Below are 25,549 nucleotides of genomic sequence, written 5' to 3'. Positions count from 1 at the left end.
ACCTTAAAATATTGAAGTCTGCGCCACCCGCCCCACTAACCCCCCCCCCCCCCGTAGGCCACACCGCTTCTGATCTTATTCGAATAAAATGCTTGAATTTTTTTACCCAGATGGCCGATGCTTGTTCTGTTTCAAAGTAACTTATTTAAGGGGATACCCCCCTTAGATTGAACCCCCCTCAAATTACGGGGGAAGGGGGCTCCCCCAAAAAAACATAAGTACAATTTTTTTTCAAAAACAAGCGCTAAAAATTTTAAGTTTGAACCAACCTCTCCACTGACCACGCCCCCCCCCATAGACCACACTGCTTCTGATCTTATTGGAATAAAGTGCTTGATTTTTTTTTTATCCAGACGGCTTATGCATGTTCTCTTTCAGAGTAACTTGCGTAAGGGGATACACCCTTTTAAATAGAAACCCCCGCAAATTACGGGGGGTTCCCCCCACCCCCAAAAAACTCATTAAAACACGAAAATTTTTAAAAAACAAACCTTAAAAATTCGAAGTTTGCGCACCCCGCCCCACTACCCCCCCCCCCCGGAGGTCACACTGCTTCTGATCTTATAAGAATAAAATGTTTGAATCTTTTTTATCCAGATGGCCAATGCCTGTTCTGTTTCAGAGTAACTTAAGTAAGGAGATACCTCCCTTAAATAGAAACTGCCCTCAAGTTATGGGGGTGGGTGATTCTCCCCCCCCCCCAAAACATTGTAAACGTTAAAATTTTTCAAAAACAAGCCCTAAAAATTTTACGCCACCCGCTATACTGACCACGCCCCCCCCCCCCTCCGTAGACCACACTGCTTCTGGTTTTATTGGAATAAAATGCTTGAATTTTTTAAATCCAGATGGCTGATGCATGGTCTGTTTCTGAGTAACTTACGTAAGGGGATACCCCTCCTTAAATAAGAAAGTCACTCATATTCTGGGGGGCTCCCCCACCTTCAAAAACCTATTAAAAACACGAAAATTTTTCAAAAACAAACCTTTCAAATTTGAAGTCGGCGCCACGGACCCCATTAGTCTGGATCACCGGATAATCCGGCTCGATCGATTTGACCGATTTCCCTTTACATTTGAAGAGCGATCGTCAAAATTCCATAATAATTATTTATTTAACCCTCTCACGGGCAAGACCGTGTTATGTCGTTGATTGAGTTCCCTTTTCTTCGCAATGCAACTTTGAATCAATTTGTTTTATTCGATAGGGAAAAAATTGAACTGTCACAGGAGAAGATTACAGACTTTGCAGACATGTTTACTGTTTATTTGTAATTCTATGTGTTTCCTTTTAAGGTGATTTTCAGTGAGTATGTTTTATTTTGTTTTGTTTTTTTCATTCTCCGGATTTTCGATATCTCGGAATGGGTCGGATTCCAATTAATTCGAATTGTCGAGGTTCTACTGTAATGCCCCCCCCCAAAACAAAAAAAAAATCAAAAAGATTATTACATTTTCTCATGGTTTCGATACTTTTTTTGTATTTTTCAAGCAAACGTTCAAAATTTTCCTCGCGGTGTGGGGGGGGGGAGCGGGTCCTGACCTTCATGACCCCTCTTTGTATCTGCAATTGACATACACTTGGACATAAAAATATACATCTGTACACCAATATACTCGGGATAACAAGTTACACTTATATACTCGTATATAAACGTATTTACTTGTGTTTGCACGTACTTTGATGTACATACTCGTGGCAAATACAAAATTAGTGTGTAAACGTATATACTCCGATTAACACGTTTACGCACATACTCGTATATACACGTACTTACTCGTATATACACGCATTAACTCGTGTATGCATCATAAATATGTATTTTAACTGACAAATACAAATGTACGTCTGTACACGAGTATACTCGAGTTAAACATGTATCTACACGCATATTCTCGTCTGTACACGTACATACTCGAAAATACAAGTATTTTTTCTTATATGCACGCATGAATATATATATACACGTTTAAAAGCTAATTTACCTCTGTACACGAGTACACTTGGGGTAACACGTATCTATACGCATATTCTCGTGTCTACAACTACACACTCGTATATACACGTATTTACTCGTGCAAAAATGCATAAATATGCATATACGCGTAGAAATACAAATGTTCCATTGTACACGAGTATACTCAGATTAAACACGTATCTATACGTCTTTTCTCGTGTGGAATCGCACTTACTCGTTTGTACACGTATTTTCTCGTATATGCATGCATAAAAATGTATATAAACGTTTAAATACAAATTTACCTTTGTACGCGAGTTCAGTCGGGTTAACACGTATCCATACACAAATTCTAGTTTGTACACGAACATACTCGTATATACAAGTATTTACCCGTGTTTGCACACATAAATAAGTATACAGGATGTATCAGTACAGCGTTTACATACTTTCAGGGCAGATACAGTGCACCTAGACGCGATAGTGACGACACAAAGCGTAAGACAGGGCACGATTAAGAGGAGAAAACATGTTTATTATTTTTAATACAGCAAAAATACAGGTAAGATTTGTCTGGTGCATACAACAGATGTTGCTACGTAAACCGAAGCATCAGATGACGGTGCATACGCACACGTGGTTTTTGTTCCACCAGGAAGTCCGGGACCCGCCCGGTATTTTTGCTAAATTTCGATATTACAGGCGGGGTCGTAATTTCGAACACCTTCTTTGATGATGATCGTTGGCCCCTTAATTTTCTTTTTCCTTAGTTTTTTGCTGTACTAAAGATTCTAAAACATGTTCTCTTCTCTTATTCGTGTTTTGTCTTTTTGGTGATTGGTGTTGTCACTACCGCGCCAGGAAAGTGTTTCCGACCATGCATTGCTATGTGTTTCCCCTCGTCTAGGTGTACTCTATCTGCCCTGAAAGTCTGTAAACGCTGTACTGATAAACATTGTGTACACTTAGAAGTTTGAATATAAATCCGTGCAGTAATAGACTCGGGAAATACGTATTTATACGTAAAATTTCGTGTTTACACTTACGAACTCGTATATACACGTATTTACTTCCGTTTGCACGTAGAGATACAAAATTCCTGTAGACACGAATATACTCAGGTTAACACGTACAGCTCCGTATATACACGTACACACTCGTATATACACGTACTTACTCGTATATACACGTACTTACTCGTATATACACGTACTAACTCGTGTATGCACGCATAAATATGTATTTTAACGTACAAGTACAAATTTACCTCTGTACACAAGTATACTCGGGTTAAACACGTATCTATATGCATATTCTCGTGTGTACTCGAACATACTTGTATATACACGTACTTTCTCGTATATGCACGCTTAAATATGTATATAAACGTAGAAATACAAATGTACCTCTTTAAACGAGTATACTCGGGGTAACACATATCTCTACGCATATTCTCATGTGTACACGTATATACACGTATCTTCGCTTGTGTGCACGCATAAATATGTATATACACAATTAAAAGCAAATTTACCCCTGTACACGAGTATACTCGGGGTAACACGTATCTCTACGCATAATCGTGTGTACACGTACATACTCGTATATACACGTATTTACTCGTTTATAAACGCATAAATATGCACATACACGTAGAAATACAAATGTGCCATGCTACACGAGTATACTCGGGTTAAACACGTATCTATAAGCCTATTATCATGTGTGCACGTACTTACTCGTATATACACGTATTTTCTCGTATATGCCTGCATAAATATGTATATACACGTTTAAATAGAAATTTACCTCTGTACACGAGTATACTCGGGTTAACACGTATCTATATGCATATTCTCGTGTGTACTCGAACATACTTGTATATACACGTACTTTCTCGTATATGCACGCTTAAATATGTATATAAACGTAGAAATACAAATGTACCTCTTTACACGAGTATACTCGGGGTAACACATATCTATACGCATATTCTCATGTGTACACGTATATACACGTATCTTCGCTTGTGTGCACGCATAAATATGTATATACACAATTAAAAGCAAATTTACCTCTGTACACGAGTATACTCGGGGTAACACGTATCTCTACGCATAATCGTGTGTACACGTACATACTCGTATATACACGTATTTACTCGTTTATAAACGCATAAATATGCACATACACGTAGAAATACAAATGTGCCATGTTACACGAGTATACTCGGGTTAAACACGTATCTATAAGCCTATTATCATGTGTGCACGTACTTACTCGTATATACACGTATTTTCTCGTATATGCCTGCATAAATATGTATATACACGTTTAAATAGAAATTTACCTCTGTACAGGAGTATACTCGGGGTAACACGTATGTATAAGTATATTCTCGTGTGTACATGAACATACTTGTATATACACGTACCTTCTCGTATATGCACGCTTAAATATGTATATAAACGTAGAAATACAAATGTACCTCTTTACACGAGTATACTCGGAGTAACACGTATCTATACGCATATTCTCATGTGTACACGTATATACACGTATCTTAGCTTGTGTGTACGCATAAATATGTATATACACAATTAAAAGCAAATTTACCTCTGTACACGAGTATACTCGGGGTAACACGTATCTATACGCATAATCGTGTGTACACGTACATACTCGTATATACACGCTTATAAACGCATAAATATGCACATATACGTAGAAATACAAATGTGCCATGTTACACGAGTATACTCGGGTTAAACACGTATCTATAAGCCTATTATCATGTGTGCACGTACTTACTCGTATATACACGTATTTTCTCGTATATGCCTGCATAAATATGTATATACACGTTTAAACAGAAATTTACTTCTGTACACGAGTATACTCGGGTTAACACGTATCTATATGCATATTCTCGCGTGTGCACGAACATACTTGTATATACACGTACTTTCTCGTATACGCACGCTGGAATATGACGTAGAAATACAAATATACCATTTTACACGAGTATATTCGGGGTAACACGTATCTAGACGCATATTGTTATGTGTACACGTACATACTCTTATATACACGTACATACTCGTATATACACGTATTTACTGGTGTATGCACACATAAATATGTATATTTACTTAAAATTTCAAATATACCTCCGTACACGAACATACGCGGGATAACACGTTTATATACGTATATACCCGCACGTAGTCGTATGTACACGCATTAACTCGTGTATGCTTGCATAAATATATATATACACGTAGAAATACAAATGTGCCTCTGTTCATATGATATTTATATTTTACGAATGTAATCTGAATTAAAAAAGTAATCAAATCAATTTGATTACTTTTAATCTATTACTTTTAGTCTGACTAAATTCAATCTGATTAATTTAATCTGAACTAAATCAATCTGAACTAAATTAGTTTTTTTAGTCAACTAACGAGTTAGTTTAAACTAACCTTAATCTTCGTCTGCAATTGAATTAAATTTTTAAAATATTAGTCTGAACTAAATGGGAGTCAGATTACTTTAGTCAACTAATCAATCAATTACAAATTTAGTTGATTTTTTTAGTTGATGCCCAACACTGCCCCATACCTTTGCTTGACCATTGGTTGAGCATGGCGGGCTACGTGACTTTTTCTGAATTGTAGAGCCGCTTACTCTTCGTTGTGAATTCGCAATAAAATATACTTGCAATAACTATACAGAACATTTATTACAACACACGAATGTAACATTTAACATAAATTCAGAAATAAATATAACTTAGAATGATCGAGATATTTTAGAAAGAAAAGAATGTGATGCAGCAACGCTGCTTGACTTATCGCTCCTCAGTAATCTTTTTGTTCCATCAAGAAACTTAAATTTTAACGTTGCCACTCACGCGAGCAATGAAAATTATAATAATTAAATTAAAGTTCTAGGCTCAGCTGCAGACGATAAGAACTACCATACTCCCCCCCCCCCCATTGGACAAATGTCCAAAACTAAGTCTAAGTTGGTAGGGGAGCAATCTTAGTTATTGGTCTTTTAAATGTTCCTGATGTAGTTTTCACCTGAACAACTCTTACAGCTCCATCATCTCCAGGAAAAGTTTCCATAACTCTTCCTAAACTCCATTTCATGGGATGTTTGAGATCTTCTTTTAACAACACCAGTTGTCCAGTTTTTATATTTGGGTTAGATGACTTCCATTTACTTCTCTGCTGTAACTGTGTGAGATACTCAACACTCCATCGCCTCCAGAATCCTTCGCGAAGAGCTTGAATCAACTTAAATCTTGAAGTGTATGATAGCGAATTTTCTGCATGATAAGACTCAGGCATTGCTAGAAGCGGTGCTCCAATCAGAAAGTGACCCGGTGTTAAGGGATCAAGGTCGTTTGGATCACTACTAAGAGGAGTTAGTGGTCTTGAATTCATACATGCTTCAATCTGAATAATTAAAGTTGATAATTCTTCATAATTAAGCACTGCTGATTTACATACTTTGAAAAGATGTTGCTTCATTGATTTGATGTTAGACTCCCAGATACCTCCAAAATGAGGTGCACTGGGTGGGATGAAATGCCAGTTAATAAACAGTTCTGAAGCAAAGTCCTGAACTGATGCTGATTTAAGAATTTCCATTTGACTGTATAAATAGTTTCTTGCACCTTTAAAGTTAGAGCCGTTATCAGTATATATGTCTGAAGGTTTTCCTCTTCTCGATATAAATCTTCTGAGGCACGCTAAGAATGAATCTGTACTTAGTTCGGACACAACTTCAAGATGAACTGCTTTTGTCGTGAAGCAAATGAATAAAGCAATGTATGACTTGTGGTAACCCTTGTTCTCTTGAGATTCGGCTTCGTTATTATCGGCCCTGCAAAATCTATACCCGTTTTGAGAAATGGTCTGGAAGGAAGAACGCGATCTTTAGGTAAATCTCCCATAATTTGGCACATGATTTTCTTCTTCATCTTGAAGCATGTCAGACAACGCTGAATATTTTTTTCTGACTTTATCTCTTCCTGATATCAGCCAAAACCGCTGTCTAATGAGAGAGAGTACAACTTGTGTTCCTCCATGAAGAGAGAGTTTGTGATAATAATCAATAATTAAATCCGAAAGGTGATGAGTTTTAGGAAGTAGCATTGGATGTTTTTGATCATTTGACATATTAGAGTGTTTAAGTCTGCCGCCAACTCTTAAAATACCGTTTTTGTCAAGAAAAGGATTCAATGATATTAAGGAACTTTTAGCTGGCAAACTCCCTTTAGTTTGAATAGCATGAATTTCCGATTTGAATTCTGAATCTTGGACCAACTTTACAATGCGAGTTGTGGCGTCAAGTAATTCTGATGTCTTAAGAGAACCTACTTTCCGATTATTTTTGTTCACATTTTGCATTTTGAATAAATCGTACGCTATAAGCAACTACTCTAGAAAGCTTACTCAGCGAAGAATAGTTATAAATGAAGTTTAACTCGCCTTCTACTTGATTAGAATAACTTGCCGTTTTCACTGACACTTCTGAGATTTTTTCTTTTTCCGAAGCTGAATGATTTTGTGGAGGGATAACTATTGGCGAATCTGAAAGCCAAGAAGGACCTTTCCACCATAGTGAATGATTAAGAAGTTTTGAAGGCATGAGTCCTCTTGAGGCACAATCACAAGGGTTCTCTTTGCTTACAACGTGATGCCAGGCATCGACTTGAGTATTAGTATGAATTTGCGATATCCTATTAGAAATGAAGGATTTCCATTTATGAGGTTCGGAATTTATCCAATCAAGCACTATTTGGGAATCCGCCCAAAAGAATGACTCATCTACTTGAATGGCAAGATTTTCAACTACATTCTTGTAGAGTTGGCTTAACAATACAGCTGCACACAGCTCCAAACGAGGAAGCGTTATTGTTTTTAGTGGTGCGACTCTGGTTTTCGCGGCGATTAAACTAATCTTGACTTTCTCGTCTTCAAATTCTGATCTCATGTAAAGGACAGCAGCAAAAGCCTTTTGGGAAGCATCGCAAAAGCCATGAATTTGAATACATTTTACTGCAGAATTTTGGATGAAGAAATGTCGTGGCATTTGAATATTTTCAAGTATCGGAAGCTGTGAAACAAAACTTGTCCATTCTTTAAGGATACTGTCTGGGAGTGGATCATCCCATTTTGACTTGCATAACCATAATTTCTGCATCATAATTTTAGCTAAAACTGTAGAGGGTGAAATGAAACCGAGGGGATCATAAATTCTAGCAATGCTTGAAAATAATTGCCGTTTTGTGGTGACTTTTTGAGCTGGATTTAAATGAATCGCAAATGTGTCTTGATTTGGATCCCACTGAATGCCAAGAAGTTTCACTGACTGATCTTCAGCAATATTTATAGACTGTTCTGTTCCTTTTAGTTCAGGAGGTAATTTTGAAAGAATACTATGTTCATTTGATATCCATTTTCGAAGAGTGAATCCACCTCTTCTCATTAGATTAATTAAATCACTCATGAGATTTTCAGCTTCCTGAATTGAATCGGCTCCTGTTAATAGATCATCTACGTAAAAGTCCTTGTCGATAACTTTTGAGACTTTAGGAAAATTCATCTCTTCATCTTCAGCAAGTTTTTTAATAGTTCTTATGGCTAAATACGGTGCGCAAGCAGTTCCGTAAGTCACTGTCTTCAATCTATAGTCTTCAATCTTTTGATCGGGATTTTCTCGCCATATAATTCTCTGAAAATCAGAATCTGAATGTGAGACAAGAATTTGTCGGAACATTTTTTCGATATCAGCCGCAAGAGCTATGGAGTGTATTCTGAAATTTGATAGAATATAAAATAGATCAGTCTGGAGTTTGGGTCCAGCATGCAAAACATCATTTAGCGAGTTTGTTGATGATTTAGCTGATGCGTCGAACACAACTCTTAATTTTGTGGTGCTGCTATGTTCTCTAATTACTCCGTGGTGTGGCATATAAAAACACTTGCGATCTTCTATGATCTCTTCTGCTTGCACTAATTCCATGTGGTTTAAGGATAAATATTCCCTCATGAAATTCTTGTATTGATCATACATGCTCGGATTTTGGATTAGTTTCCTTTCCAACGACAGAAATCGTGCAACCGCTTGATCTCTCGAATTTCCAAGACTTGGTTCTTCCTTGAATGGCAGTTTGACTTCATATCTTCCAGTGTCATCTCTAGTTGTAGTTTCTGAGTAAAACTTGTCGCAGTTTGCGTCTTGAATGCTTAACTTTTCTTTCTGAGGAATAGATTCCAATTCCCAGAATTTCTGAAGAACTTCATCAATTTTTACACTGGAATGGTGACTCAATTTGGTATTTTCTATACCTTCATATAACTTGGACGATACCCTTCCTGAGAGAATCCAACCTAACTTTGATTGAATAGCAGTAGGTGTGTCTTTTCCACCACTTATCTTGCGACCTTGAATTATGTCAAAAAATACATCTGCACCTAATATTATGTCTATGTTTCTGGAGATGTAGAAATCAGGATCTGCTAACTGCAAACTTTCAATGTGTGACCATTTATGACTAGAAATAAGGAAATTTGGTAATTTCGTAGTAAGTTCTTTAACTATTAGTGCTTTAGTAGAAAAGGTTTCTGAATTAAACCGTGGAGTAAAGTTTAAATTTACTAAGTAATTGGACTTTCCAGCAACTTGATTACCAGTTCCTATGACTAAGTGATTAGTTGAAAATGTTTTTAGATTAAGTCTATTACAGCATTCTTCAGTCATCAATGAGGTTTGAGAACCACAATCGAGTAAAGTTCTACACAGTTGCCAATGTCCTTGAGAATCCTTGACTTTGACTAAAGCTGTAGATAGCAGAATATTGCACGAATTATTCAGACCAGTTAAAGCTAGACTGCTGGACTGAGAATTATTAACTTGAACAGACTCACTTGACCTCTGTGCAGAATTATCGACTGAAAGGTTCGATTTGTATGAAGAATCATGTAAGAGAGTGTGGTGTCTTTTAGAACAATCTTTGCAGTGAAAAGTAACTTTACACTTCGAAGTATCGTGATTAGCTCTCAAGCAGTTAAAGCAAAGTTTATTCTTCTTCGCCAGATTCCACCGTTCTTGAGGGCTCAAATTTTTGAATTCTGAACATTTGAACAATGCATCTAAATTGCACAATACACAACTTCTACGATTTACGTTTGTTACGGAATTATAGCTAACTGACTTCTTGGATTTCAAAAGTTCCTCTTTGGGATAGTTTTCTTTGCAGGTTTTCATGCTTCTGGCATGCTTTTCTAAAAATTCAATAAATTTCTTATACGATGGAATTTCTTCATCTTCTAATGTGAGCTCCCACTGTTTTCGGATATTATCATCTAAGCGTTTTTCGAGAAATTGAATAATGACTAATTCTGAAAGTTTGTCTAACTCAAATCCCAACGTTTTTAGATTACGAACTGCTTCATTGCAAGAATCCAAAATATCCCGAAGAGATTTAGAAGTCATCAATTTGACTGGTTTAATGCTAAATATTTTCGAAACTAAAGCATATGATAACTCTCTTTTGTTGTCATAACGACTAATTAACGTTTCCCAAGCTTGAGAATAATTATTTTCTGTGATAGGAAAGCCCTTTATTAGTCGAGCAGCTTCTTCTGTAACTGATGCATGCAAGTATTGCAATTTTTGTAGTTGACTTAAATTAGAATTATCATGAATAGTCGAAATGAAAATTTGTTTAAAGCTAATCCAATTACTTATATTTCCGTTAATTGCTGGAAGATCGAATTTAGGCAAATTTATGCTCGTACTTGTTTGAAAAGGTCCACTTCGCGATGGTAATGTAGACCGATTATCTTTCTCAAAGTCAAGCTTAATTTTTTCAATTCTGCTTTCAATATCGAACTGAAGATTTAGAATTTTATCTGAATATTCTTGGCTAGCTTCTATTTCATTTTCGAATTCATCCATATCTTCGATTAAGTTTTCAACTTCTGCATCAGCGACTTGAATTTGATTTAGCTTACTATTTAATTGCAGCTTGAATGTGCTTAAATCTTCCACAGTAACGTCTTCATTTTATTCAGTAGCTTAGTTGTTACCGCGCGAATAGTAGCTCGTTTCTTTTTTGCTTTTTCATACGCAGATGCAGCTTTAGAAGTCATGGTTTATCACAAAATGATAGATAGAATGAGAATAAATAGAATAGAATGTCTCTATATCATGCAATAAAGTCTAACAGAATAGAACGTGTATCTTCGGTTGTAAACCAGGGTTAAGAACCTTTTCCGAGAATTACAACAAAATGTATCAACATTCAAGAATGATTTTTCTGATAAACGTTTCTTATACACTTCACTCAGAATAGAATATCAACCATTTCAATGAATAAAAGTCTCAGTTTCATTTATAGCACAAATGAATTAGAATAAAAATGTTCATGGGAATTTGCATTCGAATAAGAATCAAATGTCCGTTATTTACGTTTTATGCAATGTCCTACATTTGCATTTTTCATTACAAGAGATTTTAAAATATCGTACCTTATGAAAAGGATTCCATGAATCATAAACGAAGCATCAAATTCCTCACTGGTGGCTCCATAAATGGTTGAGCATGGCGGGCTACGTGACTTTTTCTGAATTGTAGAGCCGCTTACTCTTCGTTGTGAATTCGCAATAAAATATACTTGCAATAACTATACAGAACATTTATTACAACACACGAATGTAACATTTAAAATAAATTCAGAAATAAATATAACTTAGAATGATCGAGATATTTTAGAAAGAAAAGAATGTGATGCAGCAACGCTGCTTGACTTATCGCTCCTCAGTAATCTTTTTGTTCCATCAAGAAACTTAAATTTTAACGTTGCCACTCACGCGAGCAATGAAAATTATAATAATTAAATTAAAGTTCTAGAATCAGCTGCAGACGATAAGAACTACCAACCATATTTCTTCTTTAAAAGAGAAAGTTATGGAATAAAAATAGTAAATTCAATGTAATTAATCCGTTTAATAACTAAATATAAAACCACCGTTAGAAAAGTGGTTGCCATAAAACAGAGTAACATTTATAGTAATCATAAGTAGAAGATTGAATGAAAGTTTCTCTGAAGTAGACATTAAATTCATTCACTATCATCTCTAACTAAGAGACAACAGGGCAAAGTAGGAACACATTCGCAATTCAAATAAACTATAGGAGGTATTGCAGCCTCTGGACAATGGCTGTTGAGAGATAAAACAAAGACTCACCCACATACACTTATCCAATCACACATCTACATTGTCCAGGCAAATTTTAAACGTTTTTGAGCAATCACGATTGCTTCTTGCTTTTATTTGACTGTTTTTGGCGTGCTATCATTTTATTTTCCCACCGCCACCCTCCGCACCATCACCGTCGACCGGCTCCTCACGATGCTGCTCCTATAGCGAAAGCCGTCTCCAGGTTGCATCCATGTCCTACACACACGCGCAGACATACACAACTACACACACACACATATACACCTACACATACACACACACACAAACATACACAAAACTACCCACACATTCATGCCTGCACACAGACACAAACATATGCCTACACACACATACACATACCTCCCCACACGCACATTCATACACACACACACACACAAACGTACACACAACTACCCACACATTCATACCTGCACACAGACACAAACATATGCTACACACACATACACATACCTCCCCACACACACATTCATACACACAACTACCCACACACTTATGCCAGCACACAGACCCCCCACACACAAACACACACGCCTACATACACACACTCGTGATTGCGAAAAACATAATTTGAATTCAAGATGTCAAAATTCAAATTATTATTATTATTATTATTTTAATATTCTCTTCGAACATTTTCTTTAATCATAGCAAGGTGGTACATATCCAAGTACTAGAACTGCAAATAGGATTTTTATACAAGTAACTTGCATTGCTGCAAAGTATAAATTAATTTGGGAAACTGTTCCCCGAAACAGTTGTCTTATTATTGTAAAAAGAATGCAAATTTAATAGAAATTGGTTTCAAACGACCTTTTCAAAAAAATAAATAAATGCCTGCTTTGTAAATTAAAGCAGCATAAGTAATCTGAACTGACATTTTATGGCCCAACAAAAATTTGTGGATAGTGACATTTATCCTAAAAAAGAGATGTGTTCTCCCAAATATTTTTTTTTCAACAACATCATTGCAATATAACTTGTGTGAAAAATTTAGAAAGCTCCTACTGCATCGAGAAACTTTCTTTTATGGGATAATTTCTACAAAACTATAAATAAGAAGCAAAGTGAAATATCTTGCTAACTTTTAAATGACGTTTGATAATGCATTTATCCGTTTGAGAAGAAGAAAAAAAGTAAAACCAGATCAATTCGAATTTCAAATCGAGAAAGGCAAATTTATTATTCTTCATATATTTAAATTATACATCAAAAACAAAATCAACAACATGATATGTCAAGGAAATGAAATTCCTCATAGTATTATAAAACTTAACAAAGACTCTCAGACACTTTTAAGTGTTTTTTCAAGATACAAAAGAAAACCAATACTTAAAACAAATTTCGTTAAAACCCAATAGTGTACAACTGCACCTCGGCGACATTTAATGCAATAAGTTTTTACTTATTAGCATTATTTTTACGGTGTTCTGGAATAAAAATCTTACAAAACACTTTGTTAAATCTAAAATGTAATGAATGTTGTCTGCATGAAAATGGGTAAAAGTCGCCAAAGCATGGTTGCACATGATTTTTATATGTAAACACAACTTCCAATAGTAACATATAGGAGAAAGCATTTCACAAATCAAGTAAATTTGTGCATACTTTCAAGCTGAAAAAGCAGCTGATAAAGCATAAAAAATATAACTTGAACTGAATTCAAAAACAAACATATAAAAATTAAAAATAAACAACATTTGATCATAAAATTGCTCCAATACTTATGCATACCGTTGCATACACATGATCACCAAAGATTTAATTTTTTTTTTTTGTAAACTGCTAGTTTTATCTCAATTAAAAAGACATATTATACAAATTTAAAAATTTTAATATTTTCTACAAAAGGCCTAGCTTTTATAAAGTTATTCTTGAAAATATGATCACATTAAAAAAAAATTGATCACAACGCATTTTATAGAATGAAAACATACACATATATTTTTATGAAAAAACATCGCAAAACATTAAATATAATAAAAAACTTCTAAAACAACAATAAATAATCAAAGTAAAGTTATGACCTATAAAAGCATGAAATACAGCAACTTTTTTTTTTCATACACACATTTACCAATATTAAATAAATAAAATGCTCTTATTTGTGCAATATCAAAATATAACTAATGTAAAAATGTATTTTCCATCAGTTAAGCATTCCACAATAGAACAGGCATTACAAAAGGCAGTTAAGAAATTTACAAGAAGCTTAAGATACATGAGTATTAAGATTGGCCACGGTCAGGGGAGGGGGACTTATTGTATATAACTTATGCTGTCAATATATTACAAGCTTTTTTCTTTTTCTTTTTGAGGCAATGCTTTGTAATTGACACAATTATTAATCAATCAACGTGAATCCCACTCTTAAATATTCAATAATGCATTACTGAAATGAAAGGAATGTTTTTGAAAATCCATATTAGAAGCTTTATAAGAGGGAGAAAAGACCAAGTTAAAAGTAAAATCAAAGTGGATGAAATATTTCATGCATTTCAATGAAATAAATTGGAGGGGGGGGGGGGACAACAAGATGAAGCTGTAAAAATAACTCCAAGTATTACAATTGCAAATTTATACATTGTTTTAAAAAAAGTACCATACATTAGGCATTTGAAATTAACTGGAATGGTGTTTCATGGAATCAGGTAATTTTTTTTTAAACTTATGCTTAAATACAAAACTTTTAAGGAGAAGGGTTTGGTGAGAAGTATCTGAAAAGCTAAACTGAGAATTATGGGACTAAAGCCAAGGGAAAAAAAATAGGCTTCCTGAAATACGAGAGTTTTTAAAGTTAAAGCAACAGATAAACTGTGATCAATATTGTTTTTTAAACAAATCAATGGCATACAGTGAAAATCTTGCGTAGTACACATTGAAGCAAATCAATATTCAATGGTTAATCAATCATGCATTTTTGAAGAAAAAATAGTCAATTTAGAATAATCAGTATAGCTTATGATCTTGTTACACTTATTATTTCTTTCTTTAAAACTAATGTAACAGTTACATAGGGAAAACTCATCTGCTAAATATCAAGCAGATTTAGTTTGAACAATAATCGTACATACTCATTACAACAGCTCATTTTACACTATAATTCAAAATCTCATTTTTGAAGCTCAGATCCTTCGCAAAACGTAAACTTTAGTGGTGTAATTCATAATTAACCTTTAATGACAAATTTAGGTACATTTATTAAATTCATGTAAACTGAGATCGCATTTCCTTCAATGATTCTAATGCATAACATTGATGTACAAATGGAATTTAAAACTGCAATATTTTTTTCAGTGTCTGAATCATGGTGAATGAAAATCAAATGTTTCTGCAACGCTTAGTACTTAACCTATAGGAAAGGAAAAAGCATGCAGCTTACAAAAGTGCCTCGTGGAAGGTCACTGTGGCCTCCAAGAAATATCCTTATTCGGCAAATTTTGTCTGAGAATTTGGCAACTTTGGAGACAACATTGAAAAATTACAATTTTTTAATTCTTTTTCATAATGACACTTAATGTCTTCTCCTTAGGGGTTACAGTACTTCAAAAATGATCAAACCATCAAAACATTTTTTATTGCTTATTTCAAAACTAAACACTGGACCAAACACAGGGAAAAAGTTTCATTGCTTTAGTTCAAATATTTAAAAAGTTATGAGTGGTTTTAGGTCATGCTCGCTATGTGTTCTTATGCAAAAGATAAACTTTAAATTGATTTTTCTCGATGATAGTTTTTTTGTGTTTTCATATCATAAGAATCCCTAAGGATTTTTTTTCTATTTAAGATACAGCTTTAAAGTAATACTTTTTGCAATAAGGATAATATATTTAACAAAACTGTGCATTGGATTAGCATTTTATAAATTACTCAAATGTTTGGAGCATGTTATATCTTTAAAAACCAAATTTTTTTGGAAAAAATTACGATTTTTTACATAAATAATCACAGAAAATTTTCTAATAAACACAAAAACAAATGAATGCAAAGATTTTTAGAGATGATGATTGTGATCGTTTAGCAAAAAGCTTTTTTTATATTAGTCTGAAAAGAAAAAAGTCTTAAAAATTTAAAAACATTGAAAATTTACTAATTTTTTTTTTAAAAAAGTAGACAATATTTTTAAATTTTTAAGATTAATTATTAATTACAAAATAAGTAAGCATGTTATGGTTTCAACGAAAAACAGAATTTACTTAAATTTAAAAAAAATGTTTGAAAGGTACAGTGACACCTTAAATGCAGATATCAATGTATGCTATGCATGTTCATCTTTTATCATTTGGCAAATTAAAAATTCCCTCCCGCCTAAAATTAAAGTTTGGGCTCTCGTGGCAGCTTATGACATTTGATTTTTTGCATAAAATAACACATCCATAGCTCAAAGAACTATGACTACTACAATGTTGCTTTTGCATTTAACTGTTTTGTTACTGTTAAAAAACTATTCCAGGAAAAATAATAGGTGAGACAGTTAAATTTGTCTCAGAAATATGGCAATGCATCATTGTCATTACCTTTATTTTCTCTCACTAACATGAAATTTGCCATTGTGCTGTTCAATACTGTATTGATGAGTGGTAAATCAAGGGTCAGAACAGACAAATTATGTTCCCACTCAAAATTATCAAAAAAAAAAAAAAAAAAAAAATGTAAAAATAGCCTTTTTACAAAACTCCAAACGTTTCTTTGCCCTTTTAATAAATTTTGTTCGTAAAATTGGATCTTTCATACCTTTAAAGCTCAATAAGCTAATCGGAAAACAAAAGCACCATTTCCCTAGATACTTTTTTTTATATCAAATGCTGACTGAAAAACAAAAACATGCAAAAACCCCTGTAAATGTTCATTTGTAAATTGTGATGTGCTTTCATTTCTAATGCTTGGTTGACAATAGTGATTTGGCAACTGCAATGCAGGCAAAGTAAAATCAAAAACCTGTAGAATTATAAATTGCAAGTCATTGATCTTGCTTTAAATTACTAACACAAAGGTGTTGGGCTATTCCACAGTCACGTGCGGGACAAAAATACCCTTAAATTTCATTAACATTTCGTCAAATCTCTTAATATTTTAATGAAACAGAGGTAAGCAATTTTTTTTAATCTTTACATTCAATACAAAAATATTCCTGACACAATAATATTTTTATTAAACAATTTTGTTATTTAAAATAAAATTTATTTGCATGCGTCACGTGCGGGACATCCAAAGTCAACCTCTTGTAACTTGCTTATGAATAAGCTAATATTTTTGCTCTATTAATACAGAAATGAAGAAACAAATTGTAGATTTTTAAAGCTATGGTTATAACGTAAAGGAAACATATCTCATTAGTTTAGAAAGAAATATTTAGACCATTGAAAAAATATGTATATGCCCATTCCATTGAAAATGGTCATTTTGTCCCACACGTGACGGTTCCTATATTTCATAAAAAGAAATAATTTTTGAAGAAAGTTTTTGCTTAATAAGTCACACATGGGTTTGTGATTTCATATGCAACAAAATTTTGTTCATCATCCTTTTAAATTATTATTTTTTATGAAATATATGAAGCGTCACGTGCGGGACAAATTACCGTTTTCGGTGGAATGGCCCTATTTTTTGTAGCTTAGGGAGTTTTGCAATGAACTTAATGTGAAACTTTTAGACCTTAATTAAGAAGAAGATGCATTCACTATCAAGTTTCACGGTTTCAGCAAGAAGAACCCATTTTCTTTTCTTCAAGCTTTTCAATCACCTTATTTAAAGTTTTAGTAAAATTGCATGATTACTTTTTTTTCAGTCTTTTTTTTTTTTTTTTTTTTACAAATGTTGTCACACTAATAGTTCTTTGATGCACATAAAATCTGGCAGTCAAAGCAAAAACTAATTATTTTTGGATTACAGTAAAAGGCAGTTACACCACACACCTAGGGACCAGAGGTTTTGCGTTATGTAGGTTTTGGCCATGTGATGATCATTTTACAAATATGAAAATAATATTCAGAATATATCAAAATATTTACATTTAGTTTTTAGTACAATGAATATTAAAACACAGCTTATGGAATTCAATATATCAACGCCTCAGAGCAACAGTAGGATATCTTAGAGTTACTCCTGGGATTAGATGTCTTACCGTTGCTCTGAGGCGCCAATATGTATATTACCATTCATAAATAAGTATCTTTCTTAAACAAAAGAAAGAGCATCACACTATTTTTCCTAGCATTATGGTTTACATAACAGCTGCTGCATTTTCAAGAACAAGGTGGCACTTTTTACTGTAAATACTAATTACAATTTAAAGCCGTAGAATTAAGATGGAAGATTAAAAAGTGTTCAAAACTTTAATTTGCCAGTAAAATGTTTTGTTTAAAGTCAAAATAATTTTTTTTTTAAACTGAAAAACTTATGGTTTATTTCTGAAAAGTTGTGCATTTTATAGAGAATGTTGCTTTATAGGTAGGGATTATAAATGTATTCAACTGTATTTCAAAAACACTTGGATCTAGTGCCTAATCTTGTATTGTTTCATTTTTTATAGCTCTCCACTAATTTCAAAAAGTTAAAAAATGTTTGATTTTTATGTTAAAATTTAGTTGATAAGCTCTTAAGTTGTGTGATATGAGGTCTTCTAAGTCTTACTAAAAGTGCTAGATTTGATACTAAATTTTTTAAATTCCATCCTCACATTTCAATGATTTTTGTCTTCAAATATGAAATTGAACACTAAAGAAGTCTATCAATTGCTGATCAGTTCCACTAAAAAAGGCAAAGTCTTAATTAGGGTAAAAACTAATATTTTTAAATGGCAAATGCATTTTTAATTTTGGCAAATGCAATATGAGGAAGAAGACATGACTTAATAACGTAAAAATTTAATTCACTATTCATAATGCTTTTAGAAATTTTTACAACAGCTTTTAAGTTGCATAATAAGCTCAAAACATCATATTAAATGAATGACTACATTGCATAATGCAACAATGTCTCGAAATTCCAAGAACATTTAGGAACAAAGTGTTTTTCTGCTGAAGTTATTTACTGAAGCGGACAAACAATTTATATGCAAGCAATGCAGTAACTAAGACCCCCACCGGAAGAAGCACAGTGCGAATCCAGAAACTAAAATGCAAATAAAGAAAAAATCAAACAAAAACCATTAAATATAATAATAAATTAAAATAAAATCAGAATTAAAATTAACCTGATTATTTATATTTACAAAAAAGTTTTAAAGAGCTTAATACTATCAGCTATTATTTTTTTACTACATGAACTTACAAAGTATAACTTTACATTAAGTGTACACAAACTATTGTGTTTGGGGTAAAAAAAATTGTGGATGAAATTCAAGTAGAGCTGTTTTGATCGTTGTGGGAGCTGATGGTTTATAAAATGAGTTGCAAATCTGAACCCTAAATATGTTTTTTAAAACAAGGGTACCCATACTTTTCCGGGTACCCTTCAGGAAAAATTTCCAATTCTTTCTGTGTTTTTATTCAAATTTTAGGAATCAGATTTGTATCTTATCAGTACAATTTACATTTACAAAAGTTGTTTCCACTGTCAGTTTCGCTCAAGACCGCATACTGTTATTCTCTGCGCAGGAGATATGTTAAGCTTCAGATATTTCTTCCACAGTTGCCCTTAATATTTTACTTAAGATAAACTTCATGAGCCTAGAATATTTTAATCATTGAATTTACTCCTACACTAGTTTGAAAACACATTGCCATTTTCCATGGTTACTTTTTTCAGTTGAATTACTTGAACACTTCTTTTCCTTTCCCTCAAATGACAAAATGGCAAAATATTCAAAAGGAACAAGATTTTTTTAAAAATAATTGCATCTGATCTTTGATGTTGCTGAATGAATTACCATTTATTCCTGAATCAACATCATCATTCTTTTCCGATGATTAACTAAACTTTCATAACTATTAGTTTTAGTAAATTGAAGATACTTTCCAAAAAATGTCCAAGTATTTTCTTCCTTTGCAGTTGCTTCTTCATTGTATTACTAGTTTTGAGTTAACGCCTTGCAGGAACTTTGTTATTGCATTTTAATGAGCAAAAAGGATATTATACACATTTGTTAATCAGATGTACCTGAAACAGAAAATTCACAGGCATATTGGGAACAGTATTCAATAGAGTTTGCATTCAATCTTGTTTCACATTTCCCTAAATATTCAAGAATATCCAGTGATGTCAAGCATTTCCAAGCAGTTTGCTTTGAAGCAACAGAAATTTCACAGGCATATTGGGAACAGTATTAGCTAGAGGGTTTGTATCCAATCTTGTTTCACATTTGCCTAAATATTCAAGCACATCCAGTGCAGTAATAAGCATTTCCAATCATTTTGCTTTGAAACAACAGAAATTTCACAGGCATGTTGGGAACAGCATTAGCTATAGGGCTTGCATCCAACCTTGTTTCACATTTTACTAAATATTCAAGCACATCCAGTGCAGTAATAAGTATTTCCAAGCATTTTGCTTTGAAACAAAATTTTCACAGGCATATTGGGAACAGTATTAGCTATAGGGTTTGCATCCAATCTTGTTTCACATTTCCCAATAACATTCAAGCATGTCCAGTGCAGTAATAAGCATTTCCAAGCATTTTGCTTTGCTGGAGTGGAATATGTCATATACTTCTTTTCATCACATGAGGTTACTGGCAAAGAAGAAGACCATTAAGAAGTAACATTTTTACCAATCTGATCAGAGACTAATATCAGTTCTAATGAGGGCTTTAAAAATGCATGCAACAGGTTATCACCAAACAAATACTAGTTGGAATCGAATTTTGGAAAAGCATACAGGTGAAAAATTACTGACCCAAATTAGATTGGAAAATGATTTCAAAATTTTCCTGCTTTCCAGCCAGGGGGCTAAAATGTATTTTTTAAGTGGAAGGAAGATTCCTCTTCAAGCTTTATGTATAGGAGGTTTATAATTTATTAGGAAGGAGAAAAAGGAGCAAATCTTATTTGAATATTGCAGTACTGGTCAAAAGTATTGCAATTTTGAGAAAATCTATCATTTTTTCATGAAAACTCATGGAAAATGATATTTTTGTAGTTAAACTGATTTTTAAGGCGCTAATGTAGAAAATAAGTTTCAGGAAACAATAAGCTAAGTTTGGCAACATGAAATAACAAAAAGAGTGTAGCAAAAACTTGAAGATTCCTTGCTTAAAAGAGCGGATCTTTAATCAAACAAGAAATGGCCCGAAACAATGTTTTTCCGTTCAGTCACTCAGAGCAATTTGAAATTTTACATTTCATTTTATTGAAGGGGAAACCTAATGGGGCCCAGTTTCTAGTAATCTGAACTTATATTTCTATATTATACTTTTCATGAAATTAAAAAAAATACTTGTGCTCAATAACTCAATCGTATCTTGTCTTTACACTAATGAAGGTCTCATGCTCGTAAAAATGTTAAGATTTCTCAAATGTACAATACTTTTGTCCAGTAGAGTAGGCTTTCTTTACATGTTTTTTTTTAGTTCCATCTGCATTTTAAAAGCTTCTCTTTCTGTGTCACTGAATTTGAGTCTTCTAAAATAGTACATAGCTTTGAATTTTAATGTACAAGTTCCATTTTTATTATAATGGCATAAAAGAGCATTGGTATTTCTAACATTTTTGGCAATTTGTTTCCCTGAACATAAGTACTCAAAAGATTACATTAAAATAACATAAAAGAATATTTATACTTTAAAATTATTTTGAAAGAGAAAATACTAACTCCTGCTAAGAATGCAACAAGACTATGCATTTTACGTTGTACATGACGCAAGCTTTTTCTTAAGGATTTTTAAAAAATTTATTTTAAACAAAGTTTTTTTCACTTAAGGAATACAGGTGTCCCTTGTATAACATGATACTTGTACAACAGAGTTTCAATATTAAACGGTACCAAATTTGCGATTATTATAACATGTGGTACGAAACTTGAATTTAATACTACATGGTTTTGATGTAACACGAATGTTATCTTTAAAAAAGATAGAATTTCATTTTTGTTTAATATATTCTGTTAATGTGTGATAACTATAATAAGTTTTTACTTTGTTTTTATTATAACACGGTAACTTGGTTTCATAATAACACGGTTCACATCCCTTGATTTACATAAATCTCACATAACACGGTTTTGATATGACACAAAACACGGTTTCGATACAACACACTACACATTCACATGATTTTTACTATGTACATGATTAATTAACGTAAAAAGGGGTTTAAAAAGTTATTTAAAAAAAGTATCTTATAACACAATTTTGATGCTACACAGAACGAATTAACTGAGTTATTCGAGGGATGCCTGTACCTATAATCAAAATACATCTGACACTCAAAACTGTCTTTATAAAAATAAAAGATAATATTGGTATTGATAACTCAATGCATAAGCTGAAAACATTGGATCAGAGGGTTGAAAAATTTTCAATTCTTTCCAAGGACAAGAGTCTAAGCGTCTTTGAAAGAAGGGAGCAGAGACAATTTGACAGGAATCCTGCCATTCCAACAAGAATTGATGGGTTATTGAATCAGTGGTTAATTGAATCAACCTCTTTAATGAATCAAATTTTCAAAAACAGAATAAAATCCACCTAAATTGAATTAGTCGCTTTATTGAATCAGCTGCTTTATGGAATCAAAACTGTTTAGAACAAACACAAATCAAATAAGCTGCGGGCGGCCTCTGTACAGAGCTAGACTTTCTAAGTTTAATGAATTACATTGGGCTCTCTCTGTCTGAACACCTTAATATTCTGAACACATTTTTGACGGTCTCGGTCTTTCAGGCTTCAATATAACCATATGTCAATTCAATCAAGCATGTGTGTAACTAATATATTGTGCTGTTAATTCCTGGTTTTTTCATGCATTTGAATCGGTTAAATCCACAAAAATTTCAGGATAATAATAAATAAATCAAAGTCTAAAAACCATGAACATTTTCAGACTTTTTCCAAAGTATGCAACTTTTTGAAAAAAAAATTTGCAACTAAAAAAGGCATACCTTACCAAATGCATGAATGGCAGTAACCTACTTTAGCATATATAGGGTAAACCAACCAGTGAATGAACACCTAAGCAAAATTTCATTTTCGAAAATTCACAGCATTCATAAAAGTTGTAGTACAGTATACTCTTGATATCACAAAGTTGAAGGGTAGATAAAAAAAATTTAGGATATCGAGATTTTGAGGTAACAAGGTCATAATCATAATAACATGAAATTCTAAAAATTAGTCACAACAGTTAAAAATAAGTGGAAACATGTAATGAAAGTTGAAAAAAAAGTCTTCACAATAACAAAAATTTGAATTTTTAAAACTAGCAAAAAATAATAGAGAAAAAAAAACATTCTATTGAAGTAGCAAAATGTAGTGATTTACCACGACTAAAGTAATTTAATTCTACGAGCCCCCCCCCCCCTCCCCCACTTTAGAACAAAAGTGATAGTAGATAAGCTTCTATGAATCATTCATAACTTGAGAGAAATAATGAACAGAGCGAGAAATTTTTAGAAACATTCCTTGAGTTGCTTCAAGACTGCAGGTTAATGGAGGTTGAATTGCGGAAAAAATTATATTCGACTTTGAAAAATATTTGGCATAACAAGATTTTGATTAAAAACTTGTCAGCATAAGAATGAAAAATAATATTAGATGAATACGCAAAATCAAGGGGAATAATAATTATTCATATTAAGGTTTTCAAGATATGGAAGTTCAAGATATCGAGAGTATACTGTATTTGTCACATGACAGCAAAAACGCTTTAGGTGATTATACACAGTCGAGCTCGGATAATTCAAAGTGCAAGGGGCCACTGTAAAACTTAGATTTATCCAACAAAATTAATTTTTATGCCATTAAATAAAAAATCATTACAGAAATTGCGAAAAGAAGTAAGTTTATTGATTTTAAATATAAGAACTACAGCTTTTTAAAATCCCAGCTGTTTCCTAGAACAGATAAGAATATTCTCCCGTCCTCTTCTCTGCTTTACAGATTTTACCATAATAGCTAAAAATAACTCAGCCACTTTTCAAATAACTGCACTGAAACTATATTTTGGCAATGTTGAAAGGGTAAAAACTTTGAATTAAAGAAGTTGGACTTTGAAATAACTAAGATTTTGCATTATTAACTGAATAGGCGTTTCAAGGGCCCGACAAAAAAATTCGAATTAAAGACGTTTGTATTATTCCAGTTTGACTGAAATAATTTATAAAAAGAAATCCAAAATTTTGCAGTTCTGCGTCAGAGTTTTTGGGAGATTGGAGTGAAAAAAAAAGTGCCTCGACCCAGTGAATGAACACACGAACCAGCAGACAAACACAGCATTTTCTAGTTGTTATCTTTCTGGAAATGTGTAAAAAAAATGTACAATTCATTCAAGAAAAATCTTTTGGAACCTTATTTTTTGAAAAAAATACAAACTGTTCATTCACTGGTCAGTCTACCCTACTCTATTTAAATTAAACTAATAATTCAGAAAAAAAAATATAGGTTAAATTAGTTACCATTTCTTGGAAGTTTTCTCTTTCTGTAAAAATAGAAAAAAATCTAGGTAAGAAGCTTAGTACATTATAGGGCTCGACACATGTATGTGACTATGTTTGAATATACCAACCAAAAAGATCAAACAAATTTACAGAAAAAATGTTATAGTCAACAAAATAGCAAAGTACACATAAAAAAGAAAGAATCCTTTGATCCTGCAGATGATTGATAATAGTTGGTGACATGTACTTCAACAAGTCAATGTATGCAATGCAATAAACTTATGTGCAAAAAAAAATATTGTAGAAAAATACTTTTGTGTGTGTGCACAAGCACAAAATAGATACTATATGTCAAAATGCAGAGAAATGTAAAAGGGACCTTAAATAAGCAGATTTTGAGGAATACAGAAGTGGAAATGCAGCGTTAAAGTCATGGCTGCCACATGGGAGAACTATAGTTGGGGCAAACCTAACCTGGCAACGTTGTAATACTGCAATAGGATCTGTGAAGACTTCACAATGCTGCCAGGTTAGGTTCGTCGCAAGCATAGATGGAACACAGCAATCAGGCAAAGACTGAGAAAAATAATAGTACAACGTATCATCTTGTACTTATTTTTAAGCTAGGAAACAAAGGTCTGGGAAAGGAGCACTAGAATGAAAAATTGACTCAGGGTTAAAGCCTACCGGGGATCCCCGCGAGGAAAGTTTATGGCGTAGATTCTGCCATTGAAAAATTTAAGGGAAGGGTGGTTTTGTGAGGTTGTTGATCTTATTTGG

The 25,549-nt window shown here is 33.1% G+C and overlaps 2 protein-coding genes across 2 annotated transcripts; both read right to left on the bottom strand.

Moving 5' to 3' along the window:
- Positions 1-8,125: 8,125 nt before the first annotated feature.
- LOC129230574 (uncharacterized) lies at positions 8,126-9,050 on the bottom strand (the record flags this gene model as incomplete). The annotated part of the gene is made up of 1 exon (XM_054864979.1): positions 8,126-9,050. A coding segment is annotated over exon 1 (925 nt), but the record flags the coding sequence as incomplete, so codon positions are not given.
- Positions 9,051-17,681: 8,631 nt separating this feature from the next.
- LOC129230008 (cytochrome b5-like) lies at positions 17,682-24,810 on the bottom strand (the record flags this gene model as incomplete). The annotated part of the gene is given in 2 exon segments (XM_054864394.1): positions 17,682-19,354; positions 24,788-24,810. Coding segments are annotated over 2 exon segments (111 nt in total), but the record flags the coding sequence as incomplete, so codon positions are not given.
- Between the last annotated feature and the right edge of the window lie 739 nt (positions 24,811-25,549).

The sequence above is a fragment of the Uloborus diversus genome, chromosome 9 (assembly GCF_026930045.1).
Source record: "Uloborus diversus isolate 005 chromosome 9, Udiv.v.3.1, whole genome shotgun sequence".
Lineage (NCBI taxonomy): Eukaryota > Metazoa > Arthropoda > Arachnida > Araneae > Uloboridae > Uloborus > Uloborus diversus.
Note: the sequence above shows the minus strand (reverse complement) of the source record. Positions and strands in the feature narration are given on the sequence as shown.